General features: G+C 45.3%; 1 protein-coding gene across 14 annotated transcripts in view; it reads right to left on the reverse strand.

Moving 5' to 3' along the window:
• The window catches only part of THRB (thyroid hormone receptor beta), a 402,102-nt gene that overhangs the window by 92,418 nt on the left and 287,859 nt on the right, over positions 1–21,825 (reverse strand). For all 14 annotated transcript variants that reach the window (XM_070072867.2, XM_070072864.2, XM_070072869.2 and 11 more), the window contains one exon: positions 17,833–17,896. In XM_070072867.2, coding sequence (XP_069928968.1) covers positions 17,833–17,854 — 22 coding nt within the window. In that variant the 5' untranslated portion in view covers positions 17,855–17,896. The remainder of the gene's footprint in view (positions 1–17,832; positions 17,897–21,825) is intronic.

Consider the following 21,825-nt stretch of genomic DNA (forward strand, 5'->3'; position numbering starts at 1 on the left):
CTTTGCTCTCCGGATCATCATGGGAGGTCATGAGTGGTAATGGGCTGCAGTCATATTCATGCCCGTTTCAGAGGCAAATGAACCAGCTCAACTGTCCTAAGCCAGAAGGCTCCTAGTAAAATTCAGAGAAGAAGGGGGACTTACAGGGACCTTAGGGCCACTAATGGAACCGCCTCATCTGAGGTCCAGGAAGGTGATGCGATTTGGTCAAGGCCTCTTGGACAATTACAAGCAAAACCAAACCTTGACCCGTTGACAAGTGTGTTGACTCCCAAGACAACATTCCATCAGCCCACAGGAGGCTGCAGCACCATCTGGGCGAAACTGAGGGGAGGCAGGTGTCTGTCCTGTGGACAGAGCGACCACCTTGTCTCTGGATCTCTAACATGCCCTTGGGATTAAGGCAGAGGTTGACAATCCAGGATCAAATGAGACTGGACTGCAATATTCAGATGATTCCTTGTGCTGAGACAACTGGCAGACTTTCTGCATCCGTGTGTCCCTAGGGAGTGGCAAACAATGACATTCCATAAGGGGATGGCCAACTCTGGTGGTGTGGTGTGACGCGCACAGTGGGAGTGGCGACAGTGGTGAGAAGCTGCTGGGGTGCCAAGCACGGGAGACCCTCAGGTGACAAGTGTTCTCGCACACACAGGTAGGGCAGGGAACACTGATGTGGAAGCATTTTTGGTGAGATGACCACTGGACTGGCCCAAATGGTTCAGAAGCCCCATGCTCTGGCCAATTTAAGTTTTGTCCTGTTGGCCAGTGTATGTGAAGATCAAAGGCCTTTATTCAAGTGATTTGCGACACATGGAAAATTCTTGTGAAGGGTTAGGGCTTGACAGGATAAGGAAACGAAGAGCATATTCTTAGTCTTGGAAATTTGGACTCTTACCCCAGCCTCTGTTAGTTCTCCTAAGAAAAGGAGCTGGATAAAAACCACACACAACAAGGTCTTTAGGAATTCCTTGTCTGGAAAGGAGGGGACAATAAAATCAGATGTTTGGTGGAGGCAAGCCTGCAACAAAGGACCCCAGGTAACCATCTGCTCTTGGTACCTTCTGCACAAACATTCTAATGGGGTATTTCAAATTAATGGGTAATACTCAAGGCTCAGGCCTAGAAGATATTTCCGAGTCAGACCTATGATTCTACTTCTTGGACCATGAAATGGGTTGTTTAGGAAACTTGCAGGCATTTGTTTAATGGAGTGGATTGAATTCATTCTCTGGTGGTTTGGAAGCAAGATAACAAGACAGCTGCATTTGTTTCCTTAAGTCTTCCTGGCAGGTGCGTTTGATCAGTGGATATCGTGGTGGTAGTCATGGGTCATGATAATGGAATAAGTCATTTATTATTTGATGCTCACTACATTCCAGCCATAGTGCTAAGCACATCCATTATTTCTTTTGACTCTTACATTCCGCCACCCACATGGGACACCCGGTTCCTACCTCCTGGTCTCAGCCTGGCCTAGTCCTGACTGTTGCTACCATTTGGGGAGAGAACCAATGGATGGAAGCTCACTCTCTCTCTTAAAGTCTTTCCTTCTCTCTGTAATTCCGCCTTTCAAATAGGTAAAATAAATCCTAAAAAAGGAAAGAAAAAGTACCACTGGCCTTGAAGAAGGTCCTCTTCACTGATATTTCTCTCTTTATAAACTGTCGAGATGAAACTAGCATTGGTTTGTAGCTCCCATCACCATGTGTTAAACACTTGCAAATTAAACCTACTTCATAGAAACAAACATTCTCACCTTGTCAACTGAATCTCAAATGACAGGAACAACGTGAACCTTTCCCACTTGACCTATTCATCTCACAGATGTATCAGGATTCATCTGTTTATTCTATCTGGAATTTCTAGGAAAAACTCTATCTTCACAGCTTAGCATAGAGCTGAAAAGAAAAGGAACAGAAACGGAGGAATCCTATCTGATTTTCAGTGCAGACAATGGAGAGTAGCACAGGGAGGCAAGAGTGCTACATTCATTGAGTGTCTGCCCGTGACAATGACCGTGCATACCATTTACAGATCCGAGTCCCTTAACCTTTTGCTGTTGTTGTTGATGGCTATTTCTCCAGGTACACCACAGGGCTTGAGAAGTAGAAGGCTCTCAATAGATGCTGGCTGCTCTCATGATTAAAAGTTTCACTGCAACTCCAGGATGCTTTCTGTTCCTTTTACAATTTAACTGAAGACTCCAAGAGCTTAAGCAACCTGCTCGAAGTTACAAGGCTAATAAGTGACAAGCTGAGGATTTGAACCCATGGACACGATTCCAAAGTCTGCATTCTTTTTCCTACACTAATCCCAAGTCCAGAGGTAACTAGAAAAGGTGAGCATAGTAGACCATCCTAGGTCAGTCAAGAGACACTGATACTTCCAGGAGGAGGGTCAGGTGACCGGAACGAACACTGCAATATAAAGACCAAGCCAATCCTGAACTCATCTCCACACACTATCATGCACTTGTAAACCCTCTGTGGTACACGTCTGTGCACTCCCTGCTTCCTAGGCACACAGCTAGCCTGCATTTTTCAGCCTCCTTGGCAGTGAGATATGGCCATGTGCCTGAGTTCTAGCCAATAGAATAAACGAAAGTATGGGGCCCGTGGGGCCCATTATAGCCTCTGCCTATAATGCCAGCATCCCATGTGGGCACTGGTACAAGGTCTGGCTGTTTTACACTTGATCTCAGCCAAAAGGCCGAGAAACAATTTTCTGGCTGTTTTACTTCCAATCCATCTCCCTGAAAATGGCCTGGAAAAAAAAAGGCAGAAGATGGCCCAAGGGTTTGCATCCCTGAAACCCACAGGGGAGACCTGGAAGAAGCTCTTCACTCCTGACTTTAGTCTGGCCCAGCCCTGGTCATTGTGGTCATCTTGAGGATGAACCAGTGGATGGAAGATCTCTCTCTCTCTCTTGCTCTGTAACTATTTCTTTTTTTTTTTTTTAAAGATTTATTAATTTTACTTGAAAGTCAGAGTTACAGAGAAAGAGAAGGAGAGACAGAGAGAGAGAGAGTCTCCATCCACTGGTTCACTCCCCAAATGGCCACAAGGGCTGGAGCTGGGGAAGTCCGAAGCCAAGAGCTTCTTTCGGGTCTCCCACGTGGGAACAGGGGCCCAAGCACTTGGGCCATCTTCCACTGCTTTCCCAGGTGCATTAGCAGGCAGCTGGATCAGAAGTGGAGCAACCAGGAGTCAGACCAGTGCCCATACAGGATGTTGGTGCTGCAGGTGGTGGCTTTTTCCACTATGCCATAGTGCCAGCCCCTCTGTAGCTCTTTCAAATAAATAAATAAATCTTAAAAAAAGAAAATAGAGAGCCCCACCTCCAGCCTGGGCTGTAAACCACCTTTCATGGGTGGTGTCCTTTCTTGGGAGAAGAGGAAACTCTGAAGTTCGAGATGGGAAGGATCCTGGATGATGTTGACAAGTGTCACCTGCCAGCCAAGACCATATGGCACTAGATTGAACATGAGTTAGCATTACAATTCTATTCTATGAAGTCACTGTGATTTTGGAGTGTACCTATTATGGCAGAGTGCCTTATTTTACTAACAGATGCTCTATAATTCCAGTTTTATTATCTATGATATCATTAGCTATTTCACAACTCCCATCTGAGTCAATGCAAGCTAAAGGAGTCATAAGTGTGAAGAATCATCTATGAGAAAAACAAAGACATCTGCGTGGTGCTTTGCTGTGTGGTCACAACCATGTTACTGCAAGTTCACGGGCTTAGTTTCTCTTCCTGTAGCTCTAAGGCATTAAGTGAGACGGCTTCTAACAAACAGTCCCTCTGATTCTAAGCTACTGTGAACTGACTTCAAAAAGCTCATGGTAAAAAAAACTGTAAGTATGAGTTTATTTTCATGCCAAAAATATTTTGAAATCTATGTATGGTTTTTTCATAATATGCATTTTCTCTATATTATGAAAAAATTCTGATGCAGAAGTTCTTTTTGCATCAAACTAAACTCATGCTTTAAATTCCATTCTCAATGAACTTTTTAAAAAAAGGAGATTTATTTAAAAGGATGACAGAGAGGGAGAGAGACGGAGACAGAGACAGAGACAGAGAGACAGGGAGAGATCCACCATTCACTGGTTCACTCCCCAAGTGCCTCACCAGTTGATGCTGGGCCAGCCAAATCTAAGAGCCAGGAACTGCATCCCAGGTCTCCTGGCTGGCAGGAACCCAGACACTTGAGCCATCATCCACTGCTTTCCAGGTGCATTAGCCCGAAGTGAAGGTAGGACTGGATCCTTAGCCTCGTGATTTGCAAGGCAGGTGTCCAAGAGGTGGCTCAACCCACTTTGCCACAGTGCCTGCCCCTTGGTGGACCTTCTGAGGTACCTGGCTGTCTTCTCAGTCATTAAAAAGTATGTATTGATGTGTTCAGAAGCTCATCATTTGATATGAGGTCCTCAAAGGTAAGGACCATTTCTCAGCCATGTTTATATGCTTAGTATTCAATATCTTAAATGCTTAAAAAAATGCAAAATTTAATTAGAATTTTCTGTTGAAAACTCAAATTTAATTAGAATTTTCTGCTGAAAAACTCATTTACGAGTGCTCTGATTTATGCCAACAATTTCTTGATCTAATTTGGAGCATGGATTCCAATGACTGAAACCCCCATGAATATTTCATTATGCATTACTGAGTATGATAGGCTATTTATATTCATTTGCATAGGCTTAATCTTTGAAGAATGAGTTTATAATAATAATAATGAAAGACTTTTTTGATTAAAGGTAATGCCAGCAGTAATTGGTATTCTGATGGCTCCATTTATAGTTCTATTTAGCTAAATAATATAGGAGTATAATTTCTATTTTGAGTTGAGAAGTTTGCAGTATATGAACATTCAGAATTTTCTCATTCAAATGGCTTTGAAACTTGAGGTCCATAAAAACAGGATAGGGTTTTGTAATGAGCAGTTTAAAAACTGAGGGAAATGATACATTTACAGTGATATGATAATTTATGCTACTTTCATTAAAAAAAGTGAAAGAATTATTTTTCTTCTGTAGTGTTGGGAACATTGGCCATTACATCTTACTCATCAAAAATATCAAATTAGTAATTAAATGTATTTTTAAAAAGATTTATTTATTTATTTAAAAGAGTTACAGTTCACTCTCCAAAGGGCCACAATGGCCAGAGTTGGGCCAGGCTGAAAACAGGAGCCAGGAGCTCCTTCCCACCAGGGTGCAGGGGCCCAAACACTTGAACCATCTTCTACTGCTTTCCCAGGCACATTAGCAAGCAGCTGGGTTGGAAGCGGAGCAGACGGGACTTAGATGGCACCAGTGTGGGATGTCAGTGTCCCCAGAGGCAGCTCAACCTGCTGCACCCACTATTCCATCCCTAAATATGCCTTTGATTACTAAACACAGGTCAAGAAATTCTACAGTTTATTTTGGCAGCAAAAAGCACAGAGTTCAAGGGGGTGGGTCTGGTGAGGTCTTGGTAGAAGAATGTTGGGAGCCACCATCTGGTACTGTGCAAGTATAATAAAATGGAATTCTGAGAAGCTAGACTTCTTTTTAGTAGGAAGAATGGGAAGCTGTGTGCTCCTGCCCCTTTCGGGCTGTGGCCATGCCACTGTAAGTCCTATCCTCTGGGGAGGACTGAGCTCCCAGGAAAACCCTCCTGGGTGGGATGTCCCTTTGCTTTGGCTGGCATAGGCAATGATGCCTAGGAACCAATGAAATAATAATAATGATTCTAGTAAATGTCTTAAGGTGCTTGTTTGATCAGGGATTGCAGAAAGATAGAAACTTTTATTAAAAGTGACCTACTTCCTTTTGCATGAATGATTTGCTTCAAGTCTTATGTTTAATTCCTAGTTTATTAATGGGATGGGATACCTCAAAAAGTTCATGGAAAACACAAATTATGAGAGAACTTAATGGATTTAGAAAATAAACTTATTTTTAATTCCATTTTGGATACCCACACATCTTTCCTTAAAATAATAAAGAATAACAAAGGCATCTCTCTTTTCTCTTTCTTAGAAAAAGAAAAGGCCTCACAGTTACAGAAAATTCTATTAGGAAATCCTAAATAGGGTGCTAACTTTCAATATGACATGAATTAGTATGGGAATGGGCTAAACAAAGCTAGAAAAATTCAAGCTCATCTGCAAACAAACTTCCTAGAAAAAGTTACAGGGCAGGCACTGGGCCTTCCCGGTAAGAAGTTCCCAGCAGCCATCAGAGTACCCGGATTCCAGTCCTGGCTCTGCTGCTGATCCCTGCCTGCTTCCTGCTAAGGCAGATCCTGGAGCCAGCAGCTGAAGTCTCAAGTATGTGGGGCCTCGCCATGCACAGGGGGACCTGGATGGAGTTCCTGGCTCCCGGCTTCACCTATCTCTACTAGTTGCAGGCATTTAGGGAGCGAACCAATAGATAGGAGCTCCGTCTGTATGTCTTCTGTCTGTCCCTTTCTAACTGCCTGCCTTTCAAATAATAAATAAAATTTAAAAAACCTATCAAGATAAAAAATACACACACACACACACACACACAATTTCCTTTGTAGTACAGTAGTTCTATGGGCTGCCTCCCCATAGTTACATTAGTATTTGGTGAGGCTCTCCCTAAATGACTCTGTTGTGCCCCAATGCTCCAGACTCCATGTGAAGTGATTATTTATTTTTTAAAATATTTTATTTATTTGAGAGGCGGAGTTACAGACAGAGAGAGGGAGAGACAGAGAGAGAGAGAGGTCTTCCCGCTATTGGTTCACTCCCCAAATGGCCGCAACAGCCAGAGCTGGGGCTGGGGTGATCAAAGCCAGGAGACAGGAGCTTCTTCCAGGTCTCCCTGGTGGGTGGAGGGGCCTAAGGACTTGGTCCATCTTCCACTGCTTTCCCAGGCCACAGAAGAGAGCTGGTTCGGAAGAGGTGCAGCTGGGAGTAGAACTGGCACCGCAGGCGGAGGCTTAGCCCACTACGCCACAGCGCCAGCCCCTGAAGTGACTTATACAAACCTCATACCTCACTACAGCTCTTCTAGGAAGCCCAGCATTATTCATCAGGATTTTCAAAAGCTCCCACGTGCATCACAAGGTAGTGCAGGCTGAGCACCATGGCCCTGAGGCTACTGCTCACCAGGGAGCTAGCGCCATTCTCACGAGGCCCCAGATGGAAGGCATTTCATTTACTAAAAAGTGAAGTAAAGACAAATTACCGAAGTGCCACCCGCTAAATGCTGTCCACTCGAGAAGCATGGAATAGCATTGTAAACTCCATGTGGGATCATTCACAAAGAATCTGGGAGACAGAGAAACTGGTTTCCTCACGACTGTTCTATTTCTTCAGCAAAAAGTGCTGCCCTTGCAGACAATCCTAAAGGACTCTGACCATCTGAACTGGGGAGGGCGCTCCTCTATATAGGGCATTTAGAAAAGTGGAGATGCTGGTATGTGCTCTAAGGCGCAGTTTCATTCATGCGGGAAAGTTAGAAATAGTCCCATTCTGCGGGATGCAAGCATCAGTTACATTTCAATGTATTACCTTGGCCAGGGCGGGAGTGCTAAAGAACGATCATTCAGGGCTGTTGTTGTGGCTTAGTGTGTTTAGCCACTGCCTGTGATGCTGACATCCCACAGGGATACTGATTCGAGTCCCACCTGCTCCACTTCTGATCCAGCTGCCTGCTAATAGCCTGGGAAAAACAGCGGAGGACGGCCCAAGTGTCTAGGCCCCTCCACCCACCTGGGAGACCTGGATGAAGCACCTGGTCATTGTGGCCACCTGGGGAGTGAGCCAGCGGATGGAGGATCTCTCGCTCTGTCCTTCTTTCTCTGTAACTCTGATTTTCCAATAAATAAATAAATCTTTTTTAAAATGATCATTTAGATGTTTTTGGCATGTACTCAAATGCCCAAATGAACACCTTCCTAAGCATGTCCCATGGAGGGTTAAACCCCTCCAGATCAGTGGCTGTCAACCGGCTGTGAACCAGTCCCTGGACAACTAATCAGGCTGCGAAAGCCCAGGCACTTTGCACTTGTCATTGGGTAAGATGGTAGCACAGCGCTTTTGTTTTTCGCCTGATTTCCTATAGTTTCCAATACCTGCATCACCACATTTGAGAACACTCTTTCTTAAGAGAGGAATCACCACATTTGAGAACACTCTTTCCTTAAGAGAGGATGCACATTAGAATCCCCTGAGGAATTAAACACAGGTGCCAGAGATTCTAGACCAAGTCAGCTGGAGTGTCCAGGGGTGTGGCACAGACATCTATAAGTTTGAATGTCTCCCTGGGTGACCATAATGGACAGTCAGGGTAGCAAACCACTGTGTCCAGACTGTGGGTCTCAGACTAGGTTCGAACGACCCAGGGAGTTTTAAAAGAATATTGTCTTGGGTCTCCACCAAGAGATTCTGATTCTACTGGGCTGGGACGGCATGGACATCAGGATTTTTTTTTTTTTTTTTTGACAGGCAGAGTTAGGCAGTGAGAGAGAGAGACAGAGAGAAAGGTCTTCCTTCTGTTGGTTCACCCCCAAAATGGCTGCTACAGCCGGCGCGCTGTGCCCATCCGAAGCCAGGAGCCAGGCGCCTCCCCCGAGTCTCCCATGCAGGTGCAGGGCCCAAATACTTGGGCCATCCTCCACTGCCCTCCCGGGCCACAGCAGAGAGCTGGACTGGAAGAGGGGCAACCGGAACAGAATCCGGCACCCCAACCGGGACTAGAACCCGGAGTACCAGCCAAGTGAGCCGCGGCGCCAGTGGACATCAGGATTTTTGAAAATTCCCAGGATGAGTCTAACATGCAGGAAAGTTTGAGCAGGCAAAGTTAGATCTTCTGCGAATAGGGGGACCTGGGAAGACTGCTTAATGCACTTTTGTTGGAGATCCAGCATAAAGACCAAGAATTTCAGCTAAGCTCAGAAAATAAAATGAACCATCATTGCTACTTGAAACAATTTCACCTACCCACAGTTTCCCAGCCTTTGAAAACTGATGACCCAGAAGCACAGCAGTCCATGGGTGTGATCTTGGGCGAATCACTTCACCACACTGGTCTTAGCCTATCAGTGTGTCAACTCCAAGGCTTAGCGAAAAGGATTCTCACTTTGGCTCCAGCACGAGACAAGAATGTGCTGAACTTTGTGGATGGGGAGCTGCATTGCCACACTATTTCCTTTTTACAACCCAGCCAAATTCCAGAGTGAGAATGTCATGAAAGCCAGGACTTGAAAGGAAAGTGAAGATGGATACAACAGGAGCTTGAGTTGGGCTTTTCAGCTGGGGATGGTGGCAGGTGGCAGCCACATAAAAACAGCTCCTTGCTTGGGGCTTGCATTGTGGTACAGTGAGTTGAGCTGCTGCCAGTGATGCTGGCTCTCATATGAGTGGGAGACCCAGATGGAGTTCCTGGCTCCTGGCCCTGTCTTTAGCTTGGCTCAGGCTGGTCTTTGTGGTCATCTGGGGAGTGAACTAGCAGATGGAAGATTCATTCTATCTCTCCTCCCTCTCTCTCTCTCTCCTCCCTCTCTTCTTTTATCCCTCTTTCTCTGTAATTCTGCCTAATTAAATAATTAAATCTTAAAAAAAAAAAACCCTCTTGGCTCACTGTAAACCTAAACATGCCACATTTTCACTGTGAACTAAATTCATGTTGGGAAAAATTAATTTCAATTCCTTTGGGGAACTTGAATATACATATACACAATTGCTCCAGACTTCAGTGACCTGTGGGAGAAAGGAGAGGAACCCAGTTGTGTGACAGGTGTCATTTGTGAAGATTGTCATTCGTGACTGGTAGTGGATGCTGAGGGCAGATCCGGATTACAGCGTGAAGGAGGTGGAGATGAATTTGTCAATGATGGAGAGGATGGTGATGGTGATGATGGTGGTAGGGCAGAGTGTGAGGACAATGGCTGGGCAGGGGAAGGAGATAAAGCCAGCCATTGGAAAGGTGGCTCCCCGGAAGAATCCAGTGGTTGAGAGAGGAATAAATATTTCTCTTCAATCTTTGGCTCCCACCTCTTCCTCTCGATAAAGCCTTGTCCTCTGGACATTTTTAACTTCCTGTTCACCTGACTACAGCCCAAACCTGGAAACTGAAACTGCTCTAGAAGCAATTGTGTGAGAGTCCCCAGGAGTTCTCAGAGAACTTTCTTGTGAATGGGACTGGATTGGATGAGATTTCATTAACTCGCTGTCTCTCAGAAAGACGCCTGCTCTTCTGTAGCAAGTTTCTCCCCCAGGAGAAGTTCAGGAAGTTGAAGAGGGGCAGGATGGGGGTGGGACAGTGGCGGTCTGCACATGGGAGGGCCAGGCTTCTATAGCTGCCCCGCACCCTTCACCCACTCAGGTGGACAAAGGCCACTGTGCCTTCTGTGTGCTAAGGAGAAGGAAGCATTTGCTTCTGTTTTAAAGCGAAAGGTGATGTGACAGCTGCACAGAAATGCTCTTTTATTCTGGCTTCTTGATTTTTCCCCTTGCTATGGTGGAAATTGGATTTTCCCTTGTTGCAGTGGGAACTCATGAACTGAAGTGCTGGTCTCCTCTCCGCCCAGACACACACCAGTGTGTGTGTGTGTGTGTGTGTGTGTGACAGGAAAAGCATGTGAAAGTAAACATTTATGGTTTCCCCTTCCCTTGCTTTCAACCTGAGTGGGTTCCCCAGGAAGATGGTGAACTGAATTACTGAGTAACTTAGTAGCTGAAGATGTTACTGAGTGTTTTATCTTTAAAAATGAGTTGAGTGAGTTTGTTTCTTTTCCTTTAAAAAAACATTTTTTTTTGATGGAGAGAGAGAGAGAGGGAGAGAGGGAGAGTGAGCTCCCATCCATTGGTTCACTTCCCAAATGCCTGTAACAGCTGGGGCAGGGCTGGGGTTGAAGCCAGGAGCTGGGAACTCAACCCAGGTCTCCCGTGGTACCAGGGAATCCAACGACTTGAGCCATCACTGCTGCCCCCTAGCGTCTGTGTTAGCAGGAAGCCAGAGTCAGGAGCCAGACAGGGGTTTCTGAACCCAGGTACTCGGATGCACCTGGCCTGGTATCTGAACTGCTACGGTCACCCTCCTGCTGCTGAGTGGGGTTTTAAAAGGAGATGCACCTGGAGGAGGTGGAGAAAAGAGGCCAGGTGGAGTTGTGGGTTCTGGGGTGGAGGAGTGGGGCAGAGGGGAATAGGGAGAGAGAGGATTCCAGTTCCCGGCAGCAGGGGAGGGAGACTGCGCCCTCCACACAGGTTTTTGGCCGCTGAGGAGAGACAGAAGAGGACGGGGGAGGCGTGGCCGAGGGAGGGAGAGGAGGCTGAGGGGGAATTTTGAGAGGTCCTGCAGGATGCCTTTCCCGGAGGGCTGAAGCTTCGTTTCTAGTCCACCTGCCATGAGATTTTTATCTCTTTTAGAAGAGGGAGCAAAAGTACGCCGGCTGCATCTTGGCGCGTCCAAACACCCAAGAAATAAAATCAACGGTCTTTTTTTTTTTTTCTTCTGTAATTGGTCCCACGGGTGGCGGAGCTTCCTATTTGGGCAAGCCTCTATTTTTCTTTCTGCAGAACGACTCGTGGCAACATTTCTGATGTGTACAGTCAGCTCTATAGCAGCCAAGGCCATGTTTTATTTTTGGTCCCAACTGAGGAAACAGGAATTCGGAGAGAGGGAAAACCTCCTCCAGAGGCCCTTTAGGGCACAGGCGTCTCTGGGGCAGGCTGGGGCTAGAGGGGTGGGAGCTGCTGGTTTCCTGGTCTGCTTGGTTCCCATCCCCTCCTTTGCAGGGGAGCCAGTCCTAGTGCTGGGGGCTCCGCTGTCCTGACTCTGGGAGGAGGGGCAGAAGGCACCCCCAGCACTGTCAGGTTTTGCCCCCTTTCTCTCAAAGGCCACGTCAAGAGTGCTTTGAGCGTTTGGTGGGGTACAAAGGAGAGGGTGTGGTTGAGAAAATCTTCAACATTAACTGGATCACGCCTGTGTCTAATTAACAAGAACTACATGTCCAAATAGATGAGCTAACTTTTCCCGAGGAGCCCATTGCTTTCAGTCGCTCAGGGCTCACCAGCTGTCAACGCCAAGCTTGACAATAAAGAAATGCATCAGAAACTGACACAACAGAACTCACTTCATAGAAACTACACACTTGTGTGTATGCAAAAATGCCACAGCATCATGTCTACAAGTTATTTGTAAAGCATTTAAAATTAAAAAGCAGATGGATTTAGAGGAAACACAGCAAAGCAAATGTAATGAAACCTGAACCTTTGAGGATTTAGGGTAAGGGACACCTGAGAGTCCTTTGTATCAATCCTACAGCTTCTGAAATTGTTTAAAAAGGTAAAAGTTTTTAAGGCCGGCGCCGCAGCTCACTAGCTAATCCTCCGCCTTTGGCGCTGGTACTCTGGGTTCTAGTCCTGGTTGGGGCGCCGGATTCTAGTCCCGGTTGTTCCTCTTCCAGTCCAGTTCTCTGCTGTGGCCCGAGAAGGCAGTGGAAGATGGCCCAAGTGCTTGGGCCCTGCACCCGCATGGGAGACCAGGAGGAAGGACCTGGCTCCTGGCTTCAGATCAGCACAGCACGCTGGCCGTAGCAGCCATTTGGGGGGTGAACCAACAGAAGGAAGACCTTTCTCTCTCTGTCTCTTTCTCTCACTGTCTAACTCTGCCTGTCCAAAAAAAAAAAGTTTTTAAAAAGTAAAATACTGTCTGGGGCCAGCGCTGAGGCATAGTGGGTTGGGCCGCCACCTGCAGTGCCAGCATCCCATAAGGGTGCCAGTTCATGTCCTGGTTGTTCTACTTCCAATCCAGCTCTCTGCTATGACCTGGGAAAGCACTCTCTCTCTCTCTCTCTCTCTCTCTCTTTCTCCTTCTCTCTCTGTGTAACTCTTTCAAATAAATAAATAAATCTTAAAAAAAAGTAAAATACTGTCACAAACAAGAGACATATACTAAATCAGGAAAACTTCTTGTAACATTTATGATTGACAATGAGTTAATTCCTCAATAGACAAATCATAAGATAAAGACAAATGCCACAATAGAAAAGTTAAACAAATTCTAAAGATGAAGTTTATGTGGCCAATCAACATGTGTGCATGTGTCTAATTAAATTTATTATCAATAAGAAAAGTGTAAAGTTTTGATAAAATTTTGGCTTATAATGGCCTCCTAACATGCAAATAAGCTACCAGCAACTCCATGGTTGGAAAGTATACGGTTACAAATGGGGGTTGCAGTGCTGGTGGCTGTCTCAATTGGTCCAATAATCTGGTTACAGTTTGGTAATAGAAAAAGTTTTAAAAGCTGTTCAGTTCCTTTAATCTGTCACTTCCTTTACTTAGTAGGCTTTATCCCAAGGAAATAATCAGAGATATGCAAAATTATAGGCAAGAGAGTTCATTATAATATATATTCATCATATTAATATACACTCAGTCATTGTATACTCATCAGATATTATTTATACTAATATTACGTTGACAGCCTAACCATCCCATCAGGCACTGTATTCTGGATGCTGGGTTACTAAGTAGCTGAGAGCAAGACCCTTTCAGAGAAGGGTGATTATTGACTGTGGAAACGGTTAGCATTTTAAAATGCTACCTTTGAGTGGTGTCCCCATTTTGCTGTCAATAACCTTCTGACACCGTTGCAAGCTATTTTACGTAGGCTGTAGGACATTCACACCACTTAATTCTATTTCTGAAGCAATGGAGTAGCCATTAAAGAGTGGTTGAAAGCCTTAGGGAACAGCTGCCACTGCACATTTGAAAAATGACTTGGGTTTTTCATGAAAATACGGAGCTTTCCTGACTTAAACGTTTTGTTTGACTCTGAAAAACTGGTGCAGAAGGGAAGTCTCAAAACACACAGTGCATTTCTCCAAGGTTCACTGTCTCTTTGTACCCGACTATCCACGTATGCATGCTTTACTTTATGAAAATGTGATTTGTAAATGTTCAATTTTGAAATAAAGTGGAAGGAGAGCTAGAGATGAACTGACTCACATTCTCGTTTAGTTGATGAGGAATCAGATCTGGAGAGATCTGATTCAGATCTGACTTGCTTAGCTGATGTCCTTTAACAGTTAGAGGTGGGCATTGGGCCAGGTGGAAACCCTTAGGATGCATACATTCCAGAGTGCCCGGGTGCCAGTCCTGATTCTGCTCCTGATTTAAGCTTGTGACTGTGCACCCTGGTCGGCAGCAGGTTAGGGGTCATATGGCTGAGTCCCTGCCACCCATGTGGGAAACCTGCATTGAGTTCCGGGTTCTTGGCTTTGGCCTGATCCAGCCCCAGCTGTTGCGGGCAGTTGGGGGAGTGAACCAGTGGATAGGAGCTGTTCCTGTCTCTCAAATAAAATAAATAAATAAATAAATATTTATAATACCCTTAATACAAATATGTAAACAGCTTCTGTAAATAAGGACAAAAAAAGATAAAGACTACCATGGACAAATGGAAAATAAATATGAACAAGAGAGTTACAGATGAAGAAATGCAAATGGCCAACAAGTGTAAAAAGTACTAAATCTCAGGAGTAATAAGGGAAATTTAGATTTTTATAGACCAAAGTTACTCTTCATTTTGCTTAACAAATGAATATCTTTCAAAGCAAGCAAGCACAAGTCGATGTAAGATCACACAGTGGAAAATTCTGGAAAACAAAAACTGGACTGGCATCTGTCCATCCCTGCACCCATCACTCCCCTGGGACCCAGGACATACTCAATAATAATGATGCCTTATAGAGAAAAAAGACCCCCACACAACAGGGGAGTCAATGAACAAGGAAGTCCTGAGACAGCGCAAGGTGAAACACAGAATGAGGGCTATACTGTGCAGATGAAAGAGTTCATCGCAGTGTGGCTTTGAATTACTGGGGGCCCTGTCTCAATGAAAACGTCAAACCCTGTGCTTAGTTTATGCTGTACTCTAATTCATAAAGGCAAGTTCAGAGTAAACCTAACAGATCGTTCGTGTTGTCTCTTTGGGCACAATTAGGAGAGTTTGAGTTTTTTTTTTCTTTTTCAACCAAGGCCCAAAGCCTCTAACTTTGGTATTTAAAATCCTAGATATTCACATCTTAGAACAAATTCCTCGTTGCTACGAATCATGGTTTTATTCAAAATGGAGCTCATTATCATGTCATGAATGTCAGCAAATTCCCCTCAGATTACCTAGGAAGTGGTGCTTAATTCCACACCAATAAAATAGCACATTAAGGCACTTTCTTGCTTTCCTCTTTAAGAATCAGTCTTTTTCAATGACTGATTTACAGTTCTTAACTGCTCGAAATTAACTAGCGGGGGTAAAGCAGTGAGAGAATTTTGGCAAGACCTGACTTCATTGCAGCTGACATTAAATAACCCCAGAAATTAAACATTTTTTCCAATTGAGTAAATGCAAAATGCATAAATTCGATAAACACTGTGGCTGGAAGAGCCCACATCCCAAACATGCGCGTCTTCTATCGGAAAACGCTGGCTTGTGCACGTGCAGGAAGATGGAGTTGTTGTTCCTGACTGCTGCTCACTTAGAAAGCAGTTTTCTTTCCCTTAAGGGTTGGTTCATTTCCTGTGTTGCATAATGGGATTGTTACCTATCATGCTTTTCACCGAAAAAGAGGCATTAATTATGCTTTTAGACCAAGCACTTAGTTCCAAGGAATTACAACTCTATTATGGCCTCCCTTTAGATTTCTTTTTTTTTTTTTTATTTTTTGACAGGCAGAGTGGACAGTGAGAGAGAGACAGAGAGAAAGGTCTTCCTTTGCCGTTGGTTCACCCTCCAATGGCCGCTGCGGCTGGCGCACCGCGCTGATCCGATGGCAGGAGCCAGGTACCTATCCTGGTCTCCCATGGGGTGCAGGCCCAAGTACTTGGGCCATCCTCCACTGCACTCCCAGGCCACAGCAGAGAGCTGGCCTGGAAGAGGGGCAACCGGGACAGAATCCAGCGCCCCAACCGGGACTAGAACCCAGTGTGCCGGTGCCGCAAGGTGGAGGATTAGCCTAGTGAGCCGCGGCGCCGGCCTCCCTTTAGATTTCTTAAACATGTAGACCAAGCCTATAGCAAAGGAGAGAGGGGGAAAAGACACTTTAATTTCACACACAAACAAGGTGCTGAAGCAATGATGTCCTTACCTGAGCCCGTTGACACACTGAATACATATGTCCATGGAGCAGGCTTCTTTGAAAACAGAACTGAATTCAGTGTCTACACTTTGTGCAGATTCTGGAAGTGAAAACTCCCTGGTCCACGAGGGGGTGGTGGGGTCCCCACCTCAGCCTGCTGGCTAAAGCAGCCAAGTTTCCACAGGGTGGGGTAGAAAGCTGGCTTAGTCTGGAACTGTCCAGGAGGGAGCCTAGATTCCCACCTCAGCCTTTGAGCTGACTCAGCCTCCTGGGTCCTGCTGGGTGCTAGCATGGACTACAGCTAGAAGGGAACCTTTGGGGCCACCCTCTGCTGAGCACCAGGAAATGACAGTCCGTGGGCCAAAGCTGGCCTAGGAACTGTTTTGCAAATAAAGTTTTATTAAGACACAGTCAACTCCATTTATTTATATAAAATCGGTGGCTTTTCATGCTACAGTGGTGGAACTGAGTAGTTGGACCAGACAGCATATGGGCGGCAAAGCCTAAAATACCAACTCATTGGTCTTAATAAATAAATGCTTGCTAATCCTTGACCTGGGGGGCCTGGAGAGGGTGTTACTATTATACTCCATCTAGAACTAACCTCAGTCATCGTATGAGATGCTTTTATGCCAGGTTTTGCCATTTGCTTCTGTCTCAGAAGGATGTGTTCTTCAAGCTTAATCTTGGAAGCGAGTTCAGGTGGGCAAATTATGGAGTCTGGAGCCACCTGGTGTAGCAGTCGCTCTCACACTGTCCTTTTCAGAGGGGCCGCTTTCCCTGTTTTTGTTGTAGCATGGCTCCCTGCTGCCTAGTATCTGTGTTCATGTGGATTTGTGCCTGCAAAGGATTCAGCACCATCCCTCTGGCTGGAGATTCCCATTCGCACCAGCACGAACATGGGGGCTGCAGCTAAGGCTGCTCTGTAGCCATCCTCCACTGGATGAACAGGTTGATGAGCTAAAGGGGTGAGATTTAAGAGGTGAACAGTATGACCCAGGGGACAGTGCGACAGAATTGGGAGTGAGCAGGCTTTGGTAATGTTAATGGGAAGCAAGATGAAATGTGATTTTGTGATCCTCACAGCTCACAGGTGTGAATCATACTGGTATTCTCAGGTTCTCTTTTTGCTGCTTCAGGCCGGTACAGAGAAAGGGGACGACGCTGGGAGAGGTAATGTCTATGGCCATTTGGGGGGCTTCCAAACTTTCAGAAGGCTGCGTGGCAACGTGCAGTGGCTTCCGCTTCTCAGACTGGTTAAAGAAGGGGTTCTTGGAGGAATGGTCCTGCGTGTAGAGCAAGGGGACCTGGAAGACGCTCCAGGCTCCTGGGTTCATATCGGCCAGCTCTGGTCATTGTGGCCATTTTGGGGGGTGAACCAGCAGATGGAAGACTTTTCTCTCTCTGCCTCTGCCTCTCTGTAACTTTGCCTTTCAAATAAATAAATAAATCTTTAAAAAAGCATAAACATACTGAGTGTGCAAGGATGACTACAGATGGCTAAAGCTAACCTTCTACTGCGAGCTATCACCTCCTGCCTAACATCTTTCTGGCCAATGACGCATCTCGTGTCATTTCTGAAGGAAGTGCGTTTGTAGGGACACATTCATAGGGTTTGGAAATAATCATTGCTAAGAGCCTCAGGTTTGTCTTTTGGAACCTGTTTCCCTTTAGGTAGAATAAAAATGGAGACATATGAGAAAAGTTTAAAAAAACAGATACCTGTCATACTGTTGGGAGTCATGGGTTAGTTGTCATTCTGGGTCCGTTTCTTCACTGACATCTCCTACGGGGGAGAAAAAAAGGAAAAACATCATAAATTATAATCTCCATTTTTCCCCATAATGTTACAGACACTGGTATACACATTATTAGCTTGAGGCAGGATTTGCTGCCCTCCACTCTGAACCTGGGAAATTGAAGTACAGGTAGGCTAGGTGAATGTGTACATTTATAAGACATCTTAATTTCAACTCGGGGTTCCTACCACAAACACGATTTTTAAAATAACATTTTTAAAACTTTTATTTAATAAATATAAATTTCCAAAGCACAGCTTATGGATTACAATAGCTCCCCCCCCATAACTTCACTCCCATCCGCAACCCTCCCCTCTCCCACTCCTTCTCCCTTTCCATTCACATCAAGATTCATAAAATAACATTTTTTCAAAGTCACATTTTTCCATCTCAAGTTTTTAAGAAAGCTGCTGGCCCACTGATTGGCTGTTTTTCTTTAGTAGCTGAGATGTTTTAGCTTCTTGACTCTAGACATTTGCTTCTCAAAGGGTGGTCTGTAGACCAGCTTGTTAGAATATTTGGGTTCTGTGCCAAACCAACTCAACCAAGCTCTGCATTTGGGTAAGAACCCAGGTGATTGACATGCGACTGAATGCCTGAGACACACTGCTCTGTAGACGGAATTCGGATTTTTGTCTTTCCTTTTCTGACTTCACCTCAGTCCGACCTGAGCTCCCTCCCCCACTACCTGGATGAGATCCAACCACAGCACAGCCTGGGAAGGGGACCTGGAGGTGCCACAGGTGCACTGACTGCAGAGCACAGTACGCAGGTGGGTGACCCAGGTGGGCACCGGTGGCTGACGAACACAGGTCAGAGTTCTTCAGCTTACTGCTGATGGACCAGGGTTAGCTTTCCTTTCCTGGAGGGTGTTCTGTGTTCAGTGGTGGGCGGTGGCACCAGGTTGGCTCAGGGATAGCACTGAAGCCCAAGGCATGGGCTTGAGGGTCAATGTTGTCACTACAAGTAACCATTGCAAGTAATTTCAACGCATTGAACTTTATGATTCTTCAGTATAAAATGAGAAAATTAAATTCCTTCTCTATTTATTTCACAAGGCTGGAGTTTCTGAAGTTCAATGCTGATGTGAATGAAAGTGCTGGGTAGTCTACCATGTATGAGGGGACTTCAAAAAGTTCAGAGAAATGGAATGAAAATAAGTTGATTATGGTGTAAAAAATTTTAAAATCTGTGCATGGGGAGAGCTTCAAAAAGTTCAAAGGAAATGCATGTTATGAAAAAAAAAACTATGCATGGCTTTCAAAAACTTTTGTCTCAAAATTAATTTTCTTTCAATTGCATGTTCTGTGCACTTAGTGCAGTTCCCTTGTACTAAGTGCGTGGCCACCACTGGATGAGGAACCACCTTGATGGGAAGTAACAGACTAGAGAAGCACACGGAAGAGGAAGCATGTGGACTATGTTTTCAGCACACATGTAAACGTGGCCCTTCATTCTCTGTGTGCGTCTAAGACTGCAGCAACGCATTCATGCCTTGGACTCTAGGAAGTGTTGTATGGGAATCACAAAGTGTCCTAGGAGAGGGAAAAATATCTTAGTAAGGCTTCAAGGGTAGTGTTATTGCTACACCACTTAGTACTATTAGTTATTATATATAATACACATGTTATATATTATATAACATATTAGAGTACTATTAGTACTATTCCTATTTAGTACTATTTTCCTTCAACTATAGTAACAGTTGATACTTTAGTACTACAGTGTTACTTGTTACTATTTTATGGCAATAGTCTTAAAAATACTATGGGAAAATGGAATCAAAAGACATGTTTATTCTGCCACTAATATTTTTGAAATCAACATATACTTTTCATGATATGAATGTTTCATTAGCTTTTTGAAGATTCCTCTATGCATGGCTTTCAAAGTTTTTTGCACCCAAACACATTCATCTTTTAATTCCATTTGCCATGAACTTTTGTGAAGTCCTCTTGTATTACTATTCCCATATTACTTTAGAATCAGCTATTATTTAGCATCTAGTACAGTTTCCCTTCAGTGAGCTCCAGAATTGCAATTCCCACGAAGCCTCTGCCAGCCCCCTGGGATAGGCAGGTGTCCCAGAGCCGCAGTCCCTGGTCATTCTGTAATATGTCAGTGGAACGTTCTGTACCGGCTGGAGAAGCCCAGAGATGGTTCTCTCTTGAGCCACAGCTCAGCACCAGTGGAGGGAGATGTGCCACTTTGTGTGGTCTCTAATCCTTTTACACAGCTCATTCATGTGTGTGGTCAAGAGGCTTTGTTTGAGGCCAACTCTGCTCAAGCAAGGCCCTGGTTTTTGTTCTAGGACGATACTGCAGCCTGCCCATGAGGGGTGTATAATCTAACACAGAGAATCACAGCAAAGTAGAAAAATGGCCCAAGGATTCACCTTCAGTTGTAGACTCATGTAGACTGGGGCACAAGGGAGGCAGTGTTTCCTGCTGGGCTTATCTGGGAACGCTTCTGCCTGGAGGTGATTCCAGACCCTAAGGTGCTCTTCCTTATTTAAACATGTTTGTTTGTTTGAAAGGCAGACACACACATACACAGAGACAGAGACAGAGAGACAGAGACAGAGACAGAGAGAGAGACAGAGAGATCGTCCATACACTGGTTCAATCCTCCAATGTCTGTGACAGTTGGGATATGGCCAGGCCCAAACCAGGAGCCTGTAACTCCATTTGGATCTTCCACATGGGTGGCAGGGACCTGAGTTCTTGAGCCATCACCCACTGCCTCCCAGGAAGTTGGATCCTAAGTGGAGTAACAGACTCGAACCAGACCCTCCAATACTGGATGTGGGTGTCACAAGCAGAGGCTTACCCCATTGTACCACAACACTTGACCACTTTCTTTGAAATAGGCATGTTCCAGGTTATGGTTCACTCCTTTGTTCTCATTTATGAGCTCCTACGGCACAGGGACTACTCAGCAAGAAAGGAGCGTGGTGCAGAACTGGGGAACTCCAGTGCTCCTGTGAGTTTTGGGCAGGGGAAGTGATGAGATCCAGCTTGAGGTGTTGAAGCTTCATGGTGGCTGGTGCTTGGGCAGCAGGAGCAGTTGGGCATTTCCAGCTGGTATGGGAGCGAGCCAGAGGTGGCAGAGCTTGGGCACGCAGCAGAGGCAGCGAGAAGGCGAGGGGCGCATGGAACAGCCAGGAGGCAGAAATAAGAAGACATGATGATGACTGTGAGATGAGCCTTTAATACTGGGATAAACACTGGGGGTACAGATGGTTAAGATGTGACGTTCTCTGCCCTCGAGGAATTTACAGCCCATTTTACAAGCTGGCTAGGAGGCAGCAGCTAAGAATACAAGTCCCAGATGCCGTGACCTACGGGGTGGTGCTGAGACGGACTCAAAGCTGAACCTCCCTTTGCCTGGATCATCCACTCCCAGTCCACAGCCATATCCCTTAGATTGGTCTCGTGCCGTGGGGAAGAGTGGAAAGTGGACATTCACTTCTCACACACAACAACGCATTTCTATTTTAAAAATGCAAACTATGAGCAAATTGTTACTGAGTACTCTGAAATGGAAAAGTGAATGGCATTATTCACATCACTGAGAAAATAAGTCCAGGAACTTTGGAAGATGACAGGCTCCATGTACCCCACCCTGGGCTATGATGCCACTGACAACTCAAAGACCACCATAGACTGTATTTGTATATTCTGCATAGACAGAAATGCAGCCTGTAGGACAAGGGCCATGAGGGCTGCTACATCCTAAGAGAGATGTCTCATGCCAAATATCCTGGATGATGGAAGACAGCGTAAGCAAGTGCTGAAGGAAGTCTAGACAAGTGAAGAGCCGCAGGCAGGTGAGATAGTGGTCTTCAAATATCTGAGAAGCTGCCATGTGGGAGAGTCCAAGCGTGTTTAGTGGGCTGAAGGTGAGCAGAGATGCT

This window comes from Oryctolagus cuniculus, chromosome 4, assembly GCF_051225735.1.
Source record: "Oryctolagus cuniculus isolate XC-2025 breed Fujian yellow rabbit chromosome 4, ASM5122573v1, whole genome shotgun sequence".
Classification (NCBI taxonomy): domain Eukaryota; kingdom Metazoa; phylum Chordata; class Mammalia; order Lagomorpha; family Leporidae; genus Oryctolagus; species Oryctolagus cuniculus.